Source organism: Echinops telfairi, unplaced genomic scaffold (assembly GCF_000313985.2).
Source record: "Echinops telfairi isolate 266 unplaced genomic scaffold, ASM31398v2 ScPeMD7_8;HRSCAF=38, whole genome shotgun sequence".
Taxonomy (NCBI): Eukaryota; Metazoa; Chordata; class Mammalia; order Afrosoricida; family Tenrecidae; genus Echinops; species Echinops telfairi.
In genome coordinates, this window is record NW_022103905.1 from 12,631,403 (window position 1) to 12,653,063 (window position 21,661).

A 21,661-nucleotide genomic window follows, 5' to 3' on the forward strand; every position below is an offset into this window, starting at 1 on the left:
GAGAAAGAAGGGGCTTTCTACTCCCTTAAACAGGTATGGTCTCGGAAACTCACAAGAGCTGTTCTGTCCTGTCTTATAGGGTCACTGTGAGTCAGAATTGACTTGATAAAGTAGGTTTGGTTTGAGGGTGAGTGGTGCAGGCAATAGGCACTCACCTATGCCCCGGAAGTTTTAGTTCACACACGAGAAAGGCGTCAGGACTTATTACCAAAAAAATGCCCTTGAAATTTTAGGGAGACCATTTCTCTTCAGAGTCATGGCATAGTCATAGGTCAGAATCCAGCATCTGTGGGCTCCAGGACATCATCATCAAATGGGTTATTTTTTAAAAATAGCTGAAATCAAAGAACTTTTCCCCCTAAAGTCAAGCCTCACTTTACAATTTTTTCAACTCCTATTATTGCCTGGGTTTATGGCTCCCTCATCACCAAATTTAGCTTGTTTCTTGGAAATTTTAATTAATATCCCTGAACTTACCTCTTACTGGGAAACTTTATTTTTCTACGCATATTTCCAGTCCTCACTATTTTTGAAGAATATTTTAATTGGCATGTACTTCACATATCATACAATTTAATCATTCAGTCTTATTAAGATTTGTGCCATCATCACAATCAATTTCAGAACATTTTCATCTCATAACTCATTATTGTTAGCTCCCAGTTTCTCCCCAACCTTCCTGCCATGTCCCTAGACAGTTATCAATCCAGTTACTGTCGCTATAGAGGTACCTATCCTGGATTTCATAGCATTTTAAAATTATGTGTCTCCTAAGTCTCTCTCTCTTTTTTCCCCCTAAGTCTCTTATGGTTAGGAAGCCATCAGTAAATATTAGAGAAATGCTTTCCTTTGGTGCATAGCTTCACATTATTTACTAAGTACTCTTCTCTCCCCAGGGTGAGACCAGTGGGGCAAAACTTTTTAAGGCTCAAGTTTGCAATATAAGTTTCATTAATGAATGGTTGGCTCATAAATTGATGTCTATTGTGTCTAAACTTTTCTCTTAGTGATAATTATAAGGAAATACTCTGAGTAATAACACTTCTGAGGCTCTCCGTAAAGGTTAAGAGGGTGCTTTATTGGATTGTAATTTTCCAAAGTATAAAATGTTCAAAAGTTCCAATGTCTACAAGTTCAAAGACATTACGTACTTGGCAAACCCAGAAACTGTAGAGATGAATTTTGGATCCATGTCTTTAAACTTGGCCTCCTTACCTTGCAATGCCCAGATGTGGCGTGTCTCCTTGGGTCTATCTGTACTGATGTCTGATAATGAATCTTAAAGGTGAATTATGAGGCCAAACAAAGCACACAGGTATAACTGAATTTGTTTTGAAAAATATAGAATAGGCTCTAAATTCTGAGTGCACTTTGAGAATTTGCATTAAGTTCAATGAGAAGGTAATATTAGGAAAAGAAGTACAGCATTATTGATATATAATAGTTGGCTGTTTATAATTAACTTCGGCAAACATTATTTCAAAGACAAGTATTTCCATACATACCTATGAAATTCACATTTTTTAGGAGTCAGAACACTTCAAAACACTATATGAGTATGATTACCATATAATGCGGTGGACAGACATTTATTAATTTTAACTATGTTACTACTAGTTATAGTCCCAGATGAGAGAGAGTAGAAGACACTTGGGATCAAAGCTTAAGACCGGAGCAAATGAAAAGGAGAAATCCCCAAATCCCACGCGTACATGCCTGTTGTTAAGTATTCAATGTTTTAGGAGGGGCGGGGAGGGGCTTGGAACGAGAATAAGAGTGAAAGGAGGGAACAACTAAGTAGTTGATGTACCTTTGGAAGATGAAATTGGGGGGAAAATCAAGCCATTGGTTCTTTCCCTTTACCTACTACATTTTTATTGAATTTTTTTATGGTTTAGAAAAATGTGTTACCAATGATTCATTGTTTGGCTGTACTCGACTCTCAAGATCCTTGTGACCCTCACAGCCCTTGCCATAGAAAGTGTCAACTAATGTTGTTCTGGGCAGGGTAGGAAACCAAATGACCATTTTCTTTATACGATGGACAGGATCTTAAATGCCCACTCTTCTCCCATGACCCGTCTGGTATTACCTGTGTTTTCTCTTTTCCCGCTTTTCCTGTTTTTGAACTTTACCTTTTCCTGGTGTCTTCAAAACTAAATTTGTAAAAAGAAAAGAAAAACGGTTAAAAACATAAGTGTAAGGATACTTTTTTCACCATTGATATGCTCCTTATAGATATATGAGGATTTTAATATTTTCCCACTTATTATTGCATTTGTTCTTCATGCTTAAACATTTAGGGCACAGCATTGGTAATATTTGCTATTATTTTATCTTTCTACTATTGCTTTTATTACTCTTTTGCTTAATTTTTATGATTGAGTTAGTGACTTGTCCAAGATCACTAACCAAGTAATAATTGAGCTGGAATTGTTGACATAAGGACCATGGCTAATTAGACAAATCCACTAAAGAAAACAAACACAGAAAACCACCCTTTCCTTTATTATATTGGGTATCAACAACAGAGAAGCCATCTTTGTGCCAGAGGGAAATTGGAATATAAATGCTTGTAACCACTGACACATTTACTAGAAATATGTTTGCTTAACAAAGTGAATTCAACTATATGTGCACACCTCATGGGATAAAATCTACTGACTGAAACTAAATCTGTTATATTGGTGGGAAAAGAAGATGCAATAGCTCAGTGTTATCAGTCAGAACAAGGTCAGGGGTCAACTGTTGAATAACCGTCAATTACTCATATGCAAATTCAAGTGAAGCTGGAGAAACCTAAAACAATTCAATGAGAGTTAAAATAAGATATTGAATATATCCCGCTAGAATTTAGCGACAATTGCAGGAATGAACGTGATGCACTGAATACTGGTGACCAAAGACCAAAAGAGCTGTGGCATGCCACCAAGGATAGCATACATGGAAAAAGGGAAAAAAGGAAAAAGACAGAAAGGAGAAAAGGCTAAAATGGTCATCAGAACATACCCTGAAATTTGCTCTTGAATGAACAATAGCTAAATGCGTGGATGAAAAGGTAAACTATCAGAGCTGCATAGATTTCAAAGGGCCACTCAAGAAGTCAAAATAAAATACACATAATAAAGTGTGCAAAGTTCTGGAGTTAAAAATCAAAGGTAAGAGCGGGCTTGGTATTTCTAAAAGTGAAAGAACTGAAGAAAAATTCAAGCTTCCTGTTGCAATATTGAAGGCGTCTGTGGAGGCTGGAGGGAGCAAACAACACAGGAAGCATCAAAACAAGATGGAAGGAATACAAAATCATTGTGTCTTGAAAAATAAGTTGAAGTTCAATGTTTACAATAAATAGCATACGGTCAAGAACAGATAGAACTGAAGAAGTTCAAGTTGAAATGAAGGCATTGGCAATAAACAAGGCTCCAGGAATTGGCATAATACCAATTAAGATATTTTAACAAATTGATGCAACACTGGACATGCTCACCCACCTGTGCCAGGAAATAAATTTACAGGATGCTTCCTTTAGAATGTAGTAATTATTGAATAATACCATTAATATTACATGCAAGCAAAATTTTGTCAAGAAAATTCAAAAATGACTACAGCCATACCTCGAGAGGGGCCTGTTAGAAGTTCAAGCCATATTCAATAGAAGATGATAACAAAGGATATCAGTACTGATGTCAGATGCATCTTGGCTAAAGGCAAGATACTAGAGAACATTTACCTAAGTTCTATTGACTACACAAAAGCATTCAACTGTGAGGCTTATAGTAAATTCTACATAACATTGGGAAGGATGTAAATGCTGGGACACTTCATTTTGCTCATGGATAACCCCCATATAGACGAAGTAAGAGGCAGTCTATCAAACACAACAGGAAGGTATTGTGTAGTTTAAAATCAGGAAAGGGGTACATCAAGATTGTATCTTTTCACCATATTTATTCAATTTGTATACTAAAGAAAAAATAATCTGGAAAACTACAGTCATGTCAAGAAGAATGGGGTATCAGGATTAGAGGAAGGCTTATTAACAATGTACAGTATGAAATGAGACATCGTTGCTGGCCAAAAGTCAAAAGGAATTGAAGCACACAGTGATGAAGAACAAAGACTTCAACAGGAATTATACTTCAACAGAACGAAAGAAATAATCCTCACAACTGGACCAATCAGGAAAATCATTGTATTCTGGGAAAATTATGAAGTTGTCAAATATTTCATTTTACTTGAATTGAAAATAGTTCCTAAAGAAGAATCAGTCAAAAAATCAAATAACAAATTGCATTAGTCAAATTTCTACAAAGACGTCTATAAAGTATTAAAAAGCAGAGGGTTAAGGTGCACTTCACTCCAACCATGGTATCTTCCTTCATTCACCTCATATGAATGTGTAAGTTGGACAATGAATAAAAAGACCAAAGAAGAATTGATGTCTTTGAATTATGCTTTTGGTAAAGAACATTGAACTTACTAATGATTGTTAAAAGAACAAACAATTCTGTCTTGGAATGTTTCTTAAAAACAAGAATGATGAGATTTCCTCTTATATGGACATGTGCCCAGAAGGGACCAATCCCTAGAGAAGGGGATCTTCTTTGATAAAGTAGATGTTCAGCAAAAGGGCGGAAGATCCTCAAGGGATGGGTTGACATGGTGTCTGCAGCAATGAACTCTAACATATGGACTGCACTATTGTGAAGACAAAATGGTACTGGGTGGTGTTTTGTTCTGTTATACTTGAGGTCCAACTTGATAACACCTAACAACAACACTTTTAAAACACTGAAGAGAACAAACTCTGTTACATAATGAGAAACATTTCTTTTTCTCTCACTCAATTTCATTTCACCAAGGGAACAATGGTTATTCATTTGATGAATAGCCTTGTAGGTATTTTCTGTGTTTATCTAATAGAAGAGGGTACACACACACACACACACACACACACACACACACAGAGTTATATCTAACTTACTAATACCCAAACACTATTTGTCATTTCATATACTATAGATATTCTTCAGTTATGCATCTATTTACTTCATTCACTTTAATTATGTTTTTCTATTCTATGATGTCTGAAATCTACAAAATCAATGTAGTGTTCATGAATAGTCAGGTTACATAGCTTTTGTTGCTATTACCCAAAATGTTGTAATGAGCATCAATGTAACACAAGTTATTTTAATCCTGTGCATTTATCTGTGGGATAAGTTCAGATAAGTGGAATTTGGGGCTTATGTGTAGTCACTAATATTTCCACTTTGTTCATGTGACCTTGAGATGCTGTTTTGAAATTTAATCTGTATAGATACAATAAAAATAGTATTATTATACTAAAGATAATTTCGATACCATCAAAGAGAGACCAGACAAGCACTAAAATGGCTTGGTTAAATATCCTCCTGGGAAACCATAATTATATAGAGTTAGCAATTTGTACTCCTCCTTCTGCTACAAGGAGCCCTGGGAGCATTTGTTGGTTCCAAGTTGGGCTGCAAACCTCAAGGTCAGCAGTTTGAAACCTCCAACCACTCCATGGGACAGCGTGCCTTTCTACTTCTGTGAAGTTACCCTCTCAGACACAGGGGCAGTTCTGCACTATCCCCCTGAGTCAGTTCGAGTTGGGATCGAGTTGCGGCAGTCATGTTGGTTTGGGTCTTCCCTGTGCTATTAACATAACACGGCTGTTTTTATCCAGTGAATCAAAACAGCCCATCTAGACCTTCAAGTTTCAATGTATGAAACTGTCCCAGAAGGCAAGTGAGCACTGGATGTGGTAACTTGAGTCTTCTCCCACACTGGATAAAGTCCCATGATCTTGGATTTTTGCTACTTTGTGAACTGGTTTAAAACCATGGTACTCATTTAAACGTTTTCACAGTTTTTGTCCTAAGAAATGAGCCCTAATGGTGCAATGGTTAAAGTGTGTGAATGCTTACTGAAATTGTTGGTTCAAAACGACTAGCCGCTCTGTAGGAGAAAGACGTGGTAATGTGCTTCAGTTAGGATGTACAGCCGTGGAAATAACATGGGATGTTCTACTTTGGCTATAGCGCCGCTATGAATTGGCACCCACTTAACATCAACAAGTGTGGTTTCGTTTTTAGTACGTACTAAGAAAAGTGCGTGTCTCTCTTAAAAGAAGTCCTCTTACTCTTTAAAATCACTTATCCTTTGCAGGACAGGGCGGGGCCTTTATGGAATTGACAGTATGCCAGACCTCCGTAGGAAAAAAACTTTGCCTATTGTACGAGATGTGGTAAGTTACCCCTGTTTAATCCTCTTTGATTGCATAGCTGGTCTTTTTTTATATTGTTACCCTATATTGTCCTCATTAACTGCTTAGCCAGTATGTATTTCATGAAATACATACCAATTGTTAGATTCCCACCAATTGTTAGATCGATGTATGTCTTTCTATAACCTATTTGATGAAGTTAATAAGTAACCTTGTGACAGCTTTTGATATTAGTTGAAATAACAAGATGAGTTAAAGTGGCCCTATAATTGAACAAAAAAGGACAAAGAGAGCAGGCTAAATGGGCTATTGTGCTGGACTTTGAAGGGTTGTGCTATGAACGACCACTCATTTAACTTCCAAAGTTTAAGGCTTGCTTTGAACATTCTCACATTAACCCAGTAGACTTAATATTTTATAATGCAACTATGTATTGACCAGTTCATCGTTCTATAATATTAACATCTAGGTTAGTCAAATTAATAAGTTATTTCCCTGTCTAAAGGGACCCATTAACTCCCAAATCCTGAAATATGTCATTAGCTCTGGATACACCATAACTCTGAATAATTGAAAATCTCCTATAATAAAGCCTTTAAGAATCACATAGAGAATGACAGAATTGATGATTGTTTGGACTAGATTGTGAAAACGTGTATCCCATTAGCTTTCCATTGTCTTTCCATCCCCTACAATGTCTTCACAGTTTTTCTATAAGCAGCCTTAATAGTTTACAGCATGAAAAATATATTTTTTCCCAGAGAAACAAAAATGTCTTGTTTAGCAAAAATATGCATAATTCATCAACATTTGTTAATTTAGCTAAAGAAATCATCTGAAAGCCAGATTTTTGTTTTATGTTAAGAAAAATTATATTTTGATGCTTAGACTGAAAATATTATATGCCCATATAATTAGCTCAGGTTCCTGCCAGTATAATATGAACATTATTTTTACACATTATGCTTATTTAACATAATTATGCTGTGTCTACTTTTGATACATCTAATTGTTTGCACTCTGTTTCCTCTTACTCCTGAAATCTTCAGGCCATGGTAAGTGATTTTTAATTTGTTCAATTAATACTGGTGACTCTCTCAATATACACTGCAGTTATTCATGGGATTACAAAATTCGAGATGGTGAAAGGAAAATAAAGAGATGGTGAAGTGAAAATAAGTTTAATTCTTCAAGAACCTAGCGTACAGTTCAACTCTGAAAGAAGGATCAAACTGGCTATACAGTAGGTGCACATGACAGATTCAATTAAGATACAGCTATTATTGTAAGGACAATATTTGTCAGAGAGGGAAGATCATCTTGGGTAAATTTTTGTTGAAGTGAATGTGTCTATAGGCTACTTGGAGGCATGACAAAGAGCAAAGTGTGACTCCCTTATTGAGACAAGTCTTCATTTTATCTGAGTACCTGACCTTGGAGCTTCTAGGGGATAGATTTGTGACGAGATGGGAGTAAAGATGATCAGGATTTCATGCTCCACTTTGACCTACCTTTGTTCCTAAACAGATTAATATTTCATATAGATATTTTTATTTCTAAAGTTCTATACAGGATTGCCAAGTTTATTACATTGCATGTATTTCACCCAGGAGCAGTTTGTAATGGTGCAACTTTATTTTGAGATACTGAAAAGGTTCTTGAGTTACAATAATCTACGTTTCCAGCATGAGTGAAGAACGCACATTGAAATGAAATCATTCTCAGAACACAACGTAGCCACTTGTAGGGATGCGTCCTTGCTGTTATTTGAAAGAATGTTCTAGGGAGCTGTAAATAATCCAAGACCAATGGGACACCAATTGTGACTCAGACCATCACACAGATCAGACAGGTGATAGCGTATGAACGGGTAGGATCATGACTGCCCTAAGGAAAAATACTGAAGGCTTCTTATTAGCCTTGAACCTGATCATTCTCCCTTGATGGTCCTTAGTTTTCTCATCTGTAAACTATAAGGTTGTGTTTGATGATCTAAGAGATCTTTGCAACTGATTCCAGAAATGGCAGGTGAGTCAAGCCCTAGCGACTAAAATGTGAACAGTGATGGTCATTCTTATTTATGTTTTTCTGAGCAATATGCATATGGCAACCTCCCATGTACCAATAAGTCATAATTGTGCTTGTTTTAGACCCTGGCTGCCCGGAAATCGGGACTTTCCTTGGCAATGGTGATTAGGACATCGCTAAACAATGAAGAACTGGTAGGTGCAGAGCTAATTATCACCTGTGTATTACTGGCTATTGACTCACATCAGTAACTAATTATCAGCTATCGGCCATAATCACAGGCTGAAAAACTATGCTTCTTGAGCTATTCATTTGTAAGGCTCATTCCAATGACCCAGGAATAACTGGGAGCATGATGGAAAGGTTGATGCCCAGACTTTAGGGCTTCTGATTCACAATCTACCAAGTAATCTTATGCTCCCCAAATCCATATGTGTGTGCCTTTCCATCTTCAGAACTGGTCCATGGTGACGGAGTTCACCAGTTTTTTGGTTTTTTTTTTGAAGGGAAAAAACAATCCTGCAATTAAAAAAAAAAGGATATAGCTCAAGTTTCACCTCCTTTTCTCTAGAGTACTTCTCCTCTTTCTGTTTGGATATCCACCACTGGGATTTTATCGAATTTAATCATGACCTCCATGGTATAGTGTGCTAAAGAATGGTGTAAGTGCCATCAATCCCACTTCAATAGCAGTGCTACATCAGGCAGCTAACTGGCCTTGAGTCCCCTCATCTGTAAAGTGGAAGTAATAGTTAGATGTTGGGGTGAGGGGAGCCCAAACACTTGGATGGTCCTCAGGAGCAAGTTTGTGATGGTGGAAAATCTTAAAGACAGACAGACAGCGGGGCACAGAGACTCCATGTCCCACGTCAGGACTGAGGGGGGGAATGCACTTTTCAATTGGTATGTATACTGGGGCTCACAGATCTTTCACAAGGCATGCACCTCCGACAGCTAACGTATACCTCGTCAATGGGTACTAGCCTAAGCAGGTAGCATAATACACAAGCAACGAGGTGAGTCGAGTCAGCATCTTGACCTAGTGCTAGTTGACCTTGAACCCCCCTGAGCCCTTCCCAGGGTAGTAATCTACAGGTAACCTTCAGGCCTAGAGAGTAGCCAGACGCAAGTATGAGGCATCTTTTATGGTAGCTCCTTTAGGACTATTCCTTGATGGGCCAGTTTTGGAGGGGCTGTGTTTAGTCATGAGAATGTATATTAAGATTTATTTCTGTCTCATAACCATGAGGGTCTTCTCTCACTGGAGTTAGCTCTCCAGACCCATAATGATGAGCATAGAGGTTGGAGCTGCATTACATTCTCATCCAGGCCCTCAGTTGACCACAGTAAGGCTCTGAAGATTCAGGGAGTGGATACCACAGAGAATGTAGTACATAATAACTATGAGCTACTGGGTTTCATCATTTTATGCTTTTACTATTTGACTTTTCTTGCATAAAATACTCCTTTGTAAACTTTGATATCAGCAGCCTTCATCAAGTTTGTGGAATTATTTCATGATCCTTTAATTTCATGTTTTCGTAAACTTGTTGAAGCCCACTTGTAACCTTAAGGGGACCATTATATCTTTTCTATTGATTTTATTAAATGTTTTCATGCTGTTGCTTATGGTAGTATTCTGCCTGGCCTGGCAGATACTCTGTACGTAGTGCTGGATTACCCAACAAGCACAGGGTTACTTATGCATATGTACTACCTGTCATGTGTGAAACTGTTCACGGCATGTGATACTGCTCACTACAGATTAACAAGTAAGCATAAACAAAGCCATGCTTACCTTGTTTATTGGGTAATCCACCCCTGTTTGAGGAAATAATTTATCTAGAAAATCATTTATCTACAGACATTTTAGTAATCGGCTCCTACATTTGCACTGTTCTTTTAAAATATGGTGTTTGTTTGAACTATGAAAACTCTTCTTGTGAAAAGTGAACAAGAAAGTGATAGAAATGAGGGGAATGTGGCCCCCTTTTCTGAAGTCCGGAACAGAACATACCCTGACTTCGTGATCTAATGAATTAGCTATTGATCTAATCTCAGGAACTTAAAAATATCACTTCGATTTAGAAAACCTGAGTAAAAGATTTGTACGGGCATTGGTGGCCAACACCCTCAAACTCACTGCCATGGAGTTCATTCCAACCCTTAGGGTCCCTGTAGGGGGACTCCTGGTGCCCCTGTGGGATTCAGAGACTGCACCCCTTTCCAGAATTAGAAAGCCTCATCTTGTTCTGGCACAGCAGCTGGAGGTTTCTAACTGCGGACCTTGCAGGCAGCAGCCCAACTTGCAACCCCTGGGCCACCAGGGTGGCCAACTCCTCACCTCACAGCTGCGGAGTCATTGCCAACACACAGCAACTCTCTAGGACATGGTCGAACTGCCCCTGTGAATTTCTGAGACTGTCACTGTGTATAGGTTCAAAAGCCCGTCTCTCTTCTGCGGGGTGGCTCGTGGTTTCAAACAGCTGACCTGATGGTTAGCGGCCCAACGTGTAATCAGTAAGCCACCAGGCTAACGCGATTCCATCAATTCTCTCTAAAGCTCCAAAGTCCATCACTCTAGGTCCCATGTCTCAAAGAGTAAATGCAGTATGATTTAAGCAGCCATACGAAATATCGCTTTTGACAAGCTGCCGCATTCAGTCATTTATAGACAACTAACAAAAATACTGAAGTGGATCATTTCCACTCCGGGGTCCTGAAAGTCTTCCTAGGCACCCTCAATGTGAGAGCAGCAATGTTTTTACACATGTGAACCACTTGCATAAAATAATTTTTACATAAAGGAAATATGATTTAGTCATGTGGAAAATATCAAATGGTAGCTCTTCTATTTTAATTAAAGATACGCACAGTTAAAAAGCTCAATCATCTCTTCCATTGAGGAACAGAAGTCCATTTGATATAGGTTGGCAGTGAGCTAAAGAGACTAGGTCCATTAACGGTGGGCTGGCAGTGGGTGAGGTACTGCTTGGTGAGCCCATAGGGCAAGCCCACTCACAAAGAAGCCATAGCCTTTACTGACATTCTGGGCTGAGATTCCTCATCAGCTCAATAGCTCTTCTTGGGTAGGGTTAATAAGACAGAAATGCGTGCTTTAATAAGACAAAAGGGGATAGATAGCTAATTTAGGATCCAGGTACCCTACCAACAATCTGCCAGACCAAACATTGCCCAGCTTTTTGCTGGCATTCATAGAGGGATAGTTTTCAAGGGATCGATTTCAAAGTATATTCATTCAATATATAGTTATTTGGGACCAACTATGTGCCAGATCCCATCATTTTGTTGAAAAGCAAGGATGTTACTTTTAGGACTAAGGTGCTCCTGACCAAAACCATGGTATTTTCAAGGTAGACATTTAATAAGGGAGACCACAGATGAATTGATTCACTTGAATTATGGTGATCGAGAAGATTGAAAGAGTCATGAAATGGCAAAAGAACAAAACATCTGTCTTGGAAGAAGGACAGGGAGCCGTCAACTCACTTACTTTGGACATGTTATTAGGAGCGACCCATCTTGGGAAGGGACACCATGCTTGGTACAGTAGAGGGGCATGAAAAAAGAGGAAGGCCCAGGACAAGACGGATTGACGCAGTGGCTAGAGCCATAGACTTGAATGTAAAAACAATTGTGATGTGATGTCGCAGGACTAAGCGCTGTCCAATTCTGTTGTACTGTGAGTGGAGACTGACTTAATGGCACTTAACAACAGTGTTTATCAGATATTATTTCAAACTATGGGATGAAAGCAGTGTAATGTTCACCTTTGTGAAACAGGTAATAGAGAGAGGAGCATGTGTGTTCTGTTGCTAACAGACGTGCTGTAAGTTTCTCCCAGGATGCAGAGCAACTCAGAGGAGGGCTTGGCAGCCGGGAACCACATTTCTTCCACACAGTGTTGAAATCAGAACTCGTGACAATGACACCAAATGTAAAGACCTGTCTTTTAAAAAGTACTATTATTGTTCCTACTTCTATCCTTCAAAAACAGTCTTTGGCTGGCCCGGCTCTGCCTTTTACTAGCTGTAGGACCTTGGGAAAATTAGAGAAACCTTCTTAACCTCACTTTTCAAAAATGCCAATGATTAAAGAGTTTTCAATTATTTCATGAGTAAAAATGACCAATGCTTTGTTGTGTCTCTCTTACAATTTGCTTACTTTGAACAATGTATAGATACCTCCATGAATGTTTGTTGTTGCTGCTGAATACATCCCAGGGGGTAGCCTCCCCCAAACCCAGAATATTATTTTCAAAGTTATGTCTTTAAATATTTTTTTTAACAAAACAACCTTATCACCTTCAAAGTACTCTCCATGACACTGAATACATTTGTCAAATCTGCGATCCCATTCTTGCAAACATGTTTCAAACTCATCTGTTTGAGTGGCTGACAGCACCTCCCTCATTTTTTCCTTGACCTCTTCTAAGTCATCTACCATATTGCTGTCCTTTCATGTTCCTCTTCATTCGTGGAAACAAAAAGAAGTCGCATAGACTCAGGTCAGGTAAGTGGAGCAAGAGAGGCATGCTGTGTCCCCACCCCACCACCAAAACTGGCGCACAGAGGTGGCTGCAGGAGCAGGTGGATTGTTGTGGTGGCAAAACCAATCCCCCATCTGCCACAAATCAAGCCTTTTTTTGTCATACACTGTTAACACAATCTTTTCAGAACTTTTAGATAGAAAGCTTGATTAATAGTCAGATCTGGTGGAACAAACTCCAAATATATTATGGGTTGACGTTTTCTTCCATTCAAGAAGTTGATGGACATCCAGAAAAAGGTTTGTCATCAATTGACATTTCATCTTTTTTTGAAATGAGGAAAACACTGTACACTTGAGTTTTTCCCATAGAGCTGTCCTTATAAGATGTGTTCAACATCACAACAGTTTCTGTAGCACTTTTCCCGAGCAGGAAACAAAACATCACAGCCACATGCTGTTCTCTTAAATTGGCCATCACAAAAAGTGAGGTTCTAACAAAACTGATTCATGAAAACATTCACTGTGACCAGAGAGAATCTTCCCAGGCAATGCAACGAGGGCACATAGCTAAACTTTAAATACTTGATCTGAGACCGTGTATTTTTACAGGAACATTCTAAAAATTTACATTGATCACAATGTTACTTTTTAAAATTCACCATACCTTATATTTTTCTCTTTAATTTTTCTTTTCAGACTTCTTTTGTATAGATTGAATTTTATTTATTTTCCTCTTCCTCAACTGGTGGGAAGTTATTTATGCTATTTTAATAGAGTAGATATTTTTTCATATATAATAAGAATCGTTTCCTTTTAAAATTTAAGTTAATTAATAAACAATCAGAAATCTGAGGAGAAAGCATAAGGACCTGAAAATGCTTAGATTTCTCATTACTATCCTCAACCTCCTTGCATATTTGTTATATATGTAAAATAATATTTATTGATATTCATCAATTTTATGTTTTTCTTGTACCCCAATATTTCTTTTTGAGTTTAAATTTGTTTTTTCTTTTGACCCTTTTGGTTCAGGTTTTATAAGTAGTAATTTAGGCTGAGTATAGAATTCTAAATTAGTATACTTTCTGTCTGCATTTAAAATTTTTAGTCTGCAGTCGTCTGGTACTATTTTTTATCATAAATCAGTTAATTATCTATTTTTTATTGCTTTGCAAACTGCCTCTATTTTCTTTCTAGTTGGTTTAAAGATTTTTCTCCTTGCCCTAAAATCTTGCCATTTCACTATAAAATGTGTAGGCATAAATAGTTCTTCAGTCAAAGGACTAATTTAGGTCCCTTCTCAGCCATCATGTTTCATATTTTACCTTTTCCTCATTTTCTATATTTTGTCCATCTAAGTCACTGACTGAATTTATATTGAGCATTTTTCAGTACATCCTCTATTTGTCTATGTCTCAATCACATTTTCTGATTTATTTTTCCAGATTTCTTTTCTAGTTTACTTATTTTTTCAGTCAATAATACCCAATCTTATTTCTTATTTGTTTTCCATTTCAATAACTACTTTTAATTTGTTGATGTTCTTTTTTTTAATCATTTTATTGTTGATGTTCTTTTAAGCTAACTGTTTTTTTATTTATTGTTCTTTCACAATATCTTATAGCCTTTTCTTTTAGGATTATATAAATTGTTAATGTATTTAATGGTTATTTTATGTATTTATCTCTTTTTTGTTTTTAAATTTCCTGTTGTACTGATGTCTCTGTCTTGCGGACTCTTTGCTCATTAGATTATTTAAGTCTTTGGCTTGTTTGTTTATGAATTCATATTTTAGAGTCTAGCTCTTCCTGGGTTATAGAAGCATATTCTTTTGTCCATTATCAAGGGTTTTTGGTGGAATAAATTTATTAAATAATTTGCTATAAATTCCTTATAGCTTTTCCTTTTACTCACTCAGAGACGAAGGAATAAGTCAAATTCACATGCCATTTCCGAAAATATCACCTATAAAATTCATGTCCCCCTCCCTTGGAAGTTAAAATTCATGTCCCCCTCCTTTGGATGCTGCTTTCTCAAGACTTATGCCACAATACTTATCAGAACTCAGTCTACATCTCAAGTGGTAAAAATTAGACTTACCACATAAAAATGGCTAGAATTTCCTCCAATGGAGAAAGTAGAACTGCCCTGTGGGATGTCAGAGATGTGTTTTTTACAGAATCAGATTGCCACCCCTTTGCCTCACAGGGGGTTTGTGATTTTGAACCAATGACTTTTGGGTTATCAGTTGAATGCTTAGCTACTACACCGCCAGGGTTCCTTATAATACTTATATCCATTCATTGCCATTGGCTCGATTCTCGCTCATAGTGACCCTAAAGGGCAGAGTAGAACTCCCTGTTTGAGTATCCAGGGCTTAAATCTCTATGGGAGCAGAAAGCCTCATCTTTTTCCCTCAGAGCTGTTGGTGGGTTTGAACTCTCTACCCTAAGGTATTCAGCCCAACATTTAACCCAACATTGCCTCCAGGGCTCCTTTGTAATATTGTCATTCCTGAAAATCCATTGTAATTTGTTTTCAGATCATGCTACATGTCAAAGATGGCATACTCGGTAATATACTCTGATTGAATTAATCCATCCTCCACTTTCTCATCTTTCTGCCCTTTTTCTTTGAACTAACGCTATAATTTCCTTAAACAATGAAGATCATTATTGCACTCCATCAAGACGGTTCTAACCCTACAGGTATGACAGATTAGCACTATCTAACAGAGGAGCCCTGGTAGTGTTGTAGTGACCCATTGGGCTGGTAAGCGCAAGGTCAACAATTCAAAACCACCAGCCATTCTGCAGAAGAAAGACAGGGCTTTCTATTGGAAACTCTCAGGGGCAGGGTGGAACGGGGTCTGTTTGACCCTACCCTATAGGGTCACTATGGGTCAGCCTTGACTCAACTGCAGTGGGTCTGGTCTTTGAGTTTAATATTTACAAGAGTAGTTTGATATGTCTCTTCTCCTGCCAGAGAAGAGTGTCTGTTATAAAACAATACAAGTAAAAGAAAATTATTTGTAGCCTTACATGAATAGGCATATAACATTTAGTCCTTTTTTTATTTTCTGCTATGAAAGAATAATTTCAATCATTTTAGTTTCTATAGGTAAACTCATATGAGGATTATTCTGATGAGCAATTCAACATGGAAGTAATGACTTCTTGATATTGCCGAAACGATTCTAACTTTACTCTTTCTTGATGTGTACAATACATTTTAAAGGTCACATTCAACCTAATCATTTCTCTACAAATCTTTCTGATACATTTGTCCAAAAAGAGTAAGATGTATACTTATAAGACAGGAAAGAGTAGATTTTAACCCCAATAGAGTATGTGTCAAGAACAAGAGACAATCCTTCAAAAGGAATATGAGGAATAGGGCACACAAACATTGTTTTGTGATGATTAATGAACATTGCTAGATTAGAATGTCAAGAGTCTAAAAGTGCTTACACTGCGTTTTGCCTTAGTCCATAAAAGTCCTCATACTCCATAGCATATTGTTTGAGTGAGTCTTATTTTGCTGCTGAGGAAACACCTTCTTTCTCTAAGATGCAGTATTTCCTGGGGATCAAGAATCCCTTCCTATGAAACATATTTTTCCATTGTTTCTCCAATCACTCATTTCCTGACTCTCTGAATAGACCATCGCTCCATCTTGCATGTTGCCGCTGTAAGGAATTCTTCCAGATGCCATTTATTTTAGACTTATTTGCAGCTTTGTTAAACACAGCTCAGATTCCCAAAATCAAGAATGAAAAAGACTCATTATATTATCATTTCCCTGAGATTGTGGGTATACATCCTCCAGAGATTTATTTAATGTTTTTCTCAGCTTCAGTAGCTTTTAAATGTTAGGATTTGCTTTGATGTCCCATTAAATTGATTTTCAATGTACTGTCTAGTAAATTTTCCATGTTTCTTTTTTCTAAATGAGCTTCATTCTATCTTTGCATGGAATGAGCCATGGTGTTTTAACAAAACAAAACCAAGCAAAACATTTCAATGAAATTTTCTCAGCTGTCCATTTAAAATGCTCTTCTATTTGTTTTCCTGGCAAGTTTAATTTTCTAATAAGTGTAACTTATATGTATTACTCTTACGATGGCCTAAGGCCTTATTGGATTGTGTATGTATCATTTGAATGCATCATTTGAATTCGATAAAATGTATTAGTCATTTACTTTATTCTGAAAGATGTTGGTAAATCCATGTTCAAGAATACTTCATTGTCTAACTCTATTTTCTAATTTCATATGGAGTTCTTGTTTTTCTTTTATTCGGTAGTAAACTTTATTTTATTTCCATTTAGTGTTCTGTTGAATTCAGAGTTGATATTTTCCCCCACTATGACAAACACAAAATTGTTTCATGCAAATACAGGCATACATCAAGTCCCTACTTGTGATTTTAGCTAAGTCACAGATGTTAGCCTACACACACCTGCCCCACAACCCACTTAGAACAGGAGACTCCCTCTATGAAAGGCTGATGGAAATCTGTTGCACCAAGAATCATACAGTTCATTCTAACCGTGTTGAAGACACCCTCTCTTCTAGAAACTAAAACAGAGGTGTCGATGAATAATACGTGCCCCTGCCTCTCTAGAAACTCTCCACACTTCTCTGAAAGACATCTTCATGATGAAATGAAGCCAAGAGATAGCTCAGGCTCACACTGTATTTATTGAAAAAGTGATGAGCCCAGTTGCTTCTGCTATATTAACCCCATTTGAGTCATTCTCCTAGTTGACCAGGCTGCTGCTGCCCAGTGTCCTCGCCGTAAGTATCCGGAACTCTGGACTCATCAGACCCTGAAGCTGGTGTCCATATTTAGAAATTGCTTCTGGTGACGTGTATCCTCCCAGCAGGGAACATGCAAATACTGTTACCAAACCCATGATAGGAAAACACACAGTGAGGGGAAGGGACTAATAAAAATCCAAATATGTTACCATACTACAGAATTGAAAAATAATTCACAATACATTGTTTCAATACTGTGGGAAGATGTTTCAAAGTGTGATTTATATCCAATTAATATAAAATATAAATGCTTTCTTTCCAACGTTACTTATCAGCAAAGCTCCCACAAGACTTATGTAAATATCCATTTATTATGCATTTGGCAGTTGTGTGAAATTGTCTGTAATGGAAGCTCAGAGAATGCGGGGCTTTCTCAGGAAGTTGCATGATTAGTGGGACATGCGAAGCATAAAAATGACCCCCCCCCCAAGTCTTTTTTCCAACAACCTGTGGTTGGAGCCCAAAGATTCACCATCAATACTGATATTTAGTATTCAGTTAGCATTTTGCAGATCACGGAACACTGCTACTATCAGCATATAATTTGGTCTTGAAAATAGGTTAATCAGAGCAGACAACCAAGGCTTCGACCTTAAGTATCTTTCGAGATCCCAAGACTCCCCAATGGCAAAATTCCTTTAGTTTCCAAAAATGAGTTCTGTTCCTACTGTGTGACAGAGAGCGCTGAATCACTAAGAAAACATGGAAGACAGTTCCTGCCTAAAGAAGCTCATTTTCAATATTATGTGGTAGGGTCCATGCTAAGAATTAGCATACGCTCCCTGGAGAAGACAGGAGATCAGAACTTGGGTGTCCTGGTTCCTCATTCAGTGGATTTTCCCCACTCTACTAATGGCTTCTCCTTAGAAGGCTTTACATGCTCTTAAACGCATCTCCCTTTAAAATTTAAAATACAAATCACCAGGGAGTGGTGTTACGTTGACTCTTTAGCTCTATTAATATTTTTCATATGAATTACTTGATGACCTTGGTGCTGAAAGGGGAGCGGTTCACTGGGAAATGAATTATAGAAAAAGCATAACTTTGAACCAGGGCAAAGGTGTCGTGTCAGGGAGGGTGAAATGCAAGGACAGGGCCACCTGGAGGAGGATGTCACAGAGCAGAGAGATGGTTCCAGGGGTTAGGGTCTGCATTGACAAGACTTTCCCTCTACTTCACAGTTTTTTCACGAACCAACTTAGACTAAAGATAAACCAAAAACCAACCAAACTTCCTTCCATCAAGTCAATGCCAAATCATAGCAACGCCATTGGACAAGGTAGAAGTGTCCCTGTGGGTTTCCAAGATTGTAACTCTTAACAGGAGTAGAAAGCGCCATCTTTCTCCCTTGGGGTGGCTGGTGGTTTCAAACTGCTGGCCTTCCAGTTAGCAACACATAACCCAACACATAACCATTACACAAACAGGGCTCCTTCAGACTAAGCATGGAAAGACCTAGAAATAGAATTTCCTCTTTCTGAGCTGAGTATCTCTCTCATGTCAGACAATGGGTTCGTCTTTGACGATAGTGGGTTTAGCAGTGAGCAAAATGGTCCTCCTCAAAAGCTTGCAGGATAACCGGGGAAATAGATGATCAAGCTACTTTCATGCTTATGACCATGAGCGAAGCATGCGCAACAGTGGACCCCGATCTAGTCTGGAAGTGGTTTCTGAATAACTCCAGTGGGTCCTATAGCATGTGACAGGAGTGAGTGAGCAGAGTTCCAGAACTTGTCATCCCTTAAATCAAGACTCAAGAGGTGTCCTCAATGGTGTATACAAGGCAAAGTGATCACGTGGTTTTTGTTTTCTACCGGAAGTCTCCAAGGTCACTGACTTGGCCTGTGTTTGGCCACTTCTCTCATCTTCGCAGAAACTGCATGTGTTCAAGAAGACCTTGCAAGCCTTGATCTACCCCATGTCCTCCACCACCCCACACAATTTCGAGGTCTGGACTGCGACTGCGCCCACCTACTGCTACGAGTGCGAAGGGCTCCTGTGGGGCATTGCCCGGCAGGGCATGAAGTGTCTGGAATGTGGAGTGAAGTGCCATGAGAAGTGTCAGGACCTCCTGAACGCCGACTGTCTACAGAGTGAGTTGTACTCCCGTAGGCCGAAGCCTTGGTTATTGGTTTTGCTCGACCTGGTTCGCGCACTTCTATTTTGGACTTTGTAGCTCTTTCTGGTTTTCAACAAATCTTATCAGCACACACACAAAGAAACACATACACCAATCATATGGTTGATTATGCGTGTCTGCAGTGCGAAACCACACACACTGTCACGAGCCCCTTCCAATTCATAGCAAGCCTGGAGGGCCGAGTAGAACTTCCCCCATCAGATTTCCAAGACCAGGAAGCAAGGCGGTTAGTAGGTTTCAACCTCTGACCCTCTGGTTAGCAGTTGAGTGCTTTCACCACAGTGCTCATCAGTCTAATCCTGAATATTAAACTAGGCCTTATTAAAATCCTCAGAGTGAACATCAGAATGTTCTGACAAGTGTTATACTTTTTGCTGTCAAGGTGATGGGCAATCCCTGTGTAAAATCATGCAGCCCAAACTGGGGCCAAAGGCTACCCCTCTAAGTGCAGCAATTGGGATTCTTTTCCACCCCTTATTGGCTCTGTGGAGGCCATGGAAATTGGTGGGCCTTGGTTCGAATGAGACAGTTAACTGTACTTACATGTGTGACCTCTGACTAATTATTTGACTTTCCAAGGCTTTGTTTTACTTCAATGAATGAACAGGTATAATAAAATTTTCTTAAGAGGGTTATTGGAAGGACTGAATAAAACAGTAGATGTTCAATGAATATTAAGAGTCACCTTATCTTCTAGCTCTTTCACAAAAGTTTGACCTTTATGACAAGTTCAATGTTCTACACACACACACACACACACACCCCACCTTATGGTACCTTTTAGATTAGTTTCAAAAATGTCAAAATTTAATACTCTAAAATACAAATTTTGGATTTTTCACTGCTATGTTTATTTGGTTGGTTTTATATCTGCTGGCTTGAAAGTGCTAAACAATCAATGCAAACAAAATTTATATGAGCATGGGTTTTCAAATGAAACTAATGTTTTCTCACAGCTACATATTGTTGCCTCTATTATTGTTTATGTGATGTCCTCAATAGAAGCGGGTGAATTGGCTGAAATGGAGAGGAGCAGAGAAGAATGCCAAAGTAGCATTACATCAGAAATACTGTAATACCTGGCTTGTCACAGCCACAACACATTCCATAGCTTTCTCTCCCTGACCAGCATTCTCACTGAACAATCAGATCAGATTGAGGCTATGCTAATGATAACGTATGCATTTATTTAGCAAAAGAAGTCGTATTTTTTCTTTGGAAAATAGAAATTTTATTTTGGAATGACCACTAAAGCAGGAGTGGTCATGTCCAGCTTGTCCTATGAGACCCAAGGCATCATCAATGCCAGCTAAAGTCACACACCACCAAATAGAAGTCATGCCACCCATCACATTAGGGATGACTCAATTAAATGTCTGACCAAACAGTGGGCTAATTTTTAAGCAGATAGTTTTTTATGACCTGAGAAAGATGTTATAAATATCCAAATGGCTTTTGGCAGACAAAAAAGGGTCTCCACTCTTGGCAGTTAATCAACTCTACATAACAAAAACCCAACGCATCTGTTTAAAAATTGAATAGTGAATAGTCTTCTTGAAATACAACAACAAAATTAATGAGCATATTAAAACGGTAAGGTTTGAGAAAACAAATAGGAAAATATTGCCACCCCCTAACAAAAGGCAATAAGATTGGATATATTATTTGGTATTGTTACTATAGACTGGAAGAATTAAAAATAATGGAATAGTGAGGGTGGTGTCTGTGCCTCAGGAAATGGGCATCTTATTAATAAATATTAATAAATCCTCCACAATTTCATTATTAAAGTTGGTACTCTCATATTATGCACAAACAGGGCTTACTGGTTCCTAAATTGAGCTCCAACCCCTCCTAAAATAGCAGTTATTAAAATGTTTTATTCCTTCTACAGAATGAGTGACATTTTCTT

At 38.1% G+C, this 21,661-nt stretch overlaps 1 protein-coding gene across 1 annotated transcript in view; it reads left to right on the forward strand.

Moving 5' to 3' along the window:
• Window positions 1–21,661, forward strand: part of UNC13C (unc-13 homolog C) — a 586,641-nt gene that overhangs the window by 197,712 nt on the left and 367,268 nt on the right. The window contains exons 5-8 of the mRNA XM_045286469.1: window positions 6,190–6,268; window positions 7,297–7,302; window positions 8,398–8,469; window positions 19,483–19,702. Of these exons, the coding sequence (XP_045142404.1) occupies window positions 6,190–6,268; window positions 7,297–7,302; window positions 8,398–8,469; window positions 19,483–19,702 (377 nt within the window). The remainder of the gene's footprint in view (window positions 1–6,189; window positions 6,269–7,296; window positions 7,303–8,397; window positions 8,470–19,482; window positions 19,703–21,661) is intronic.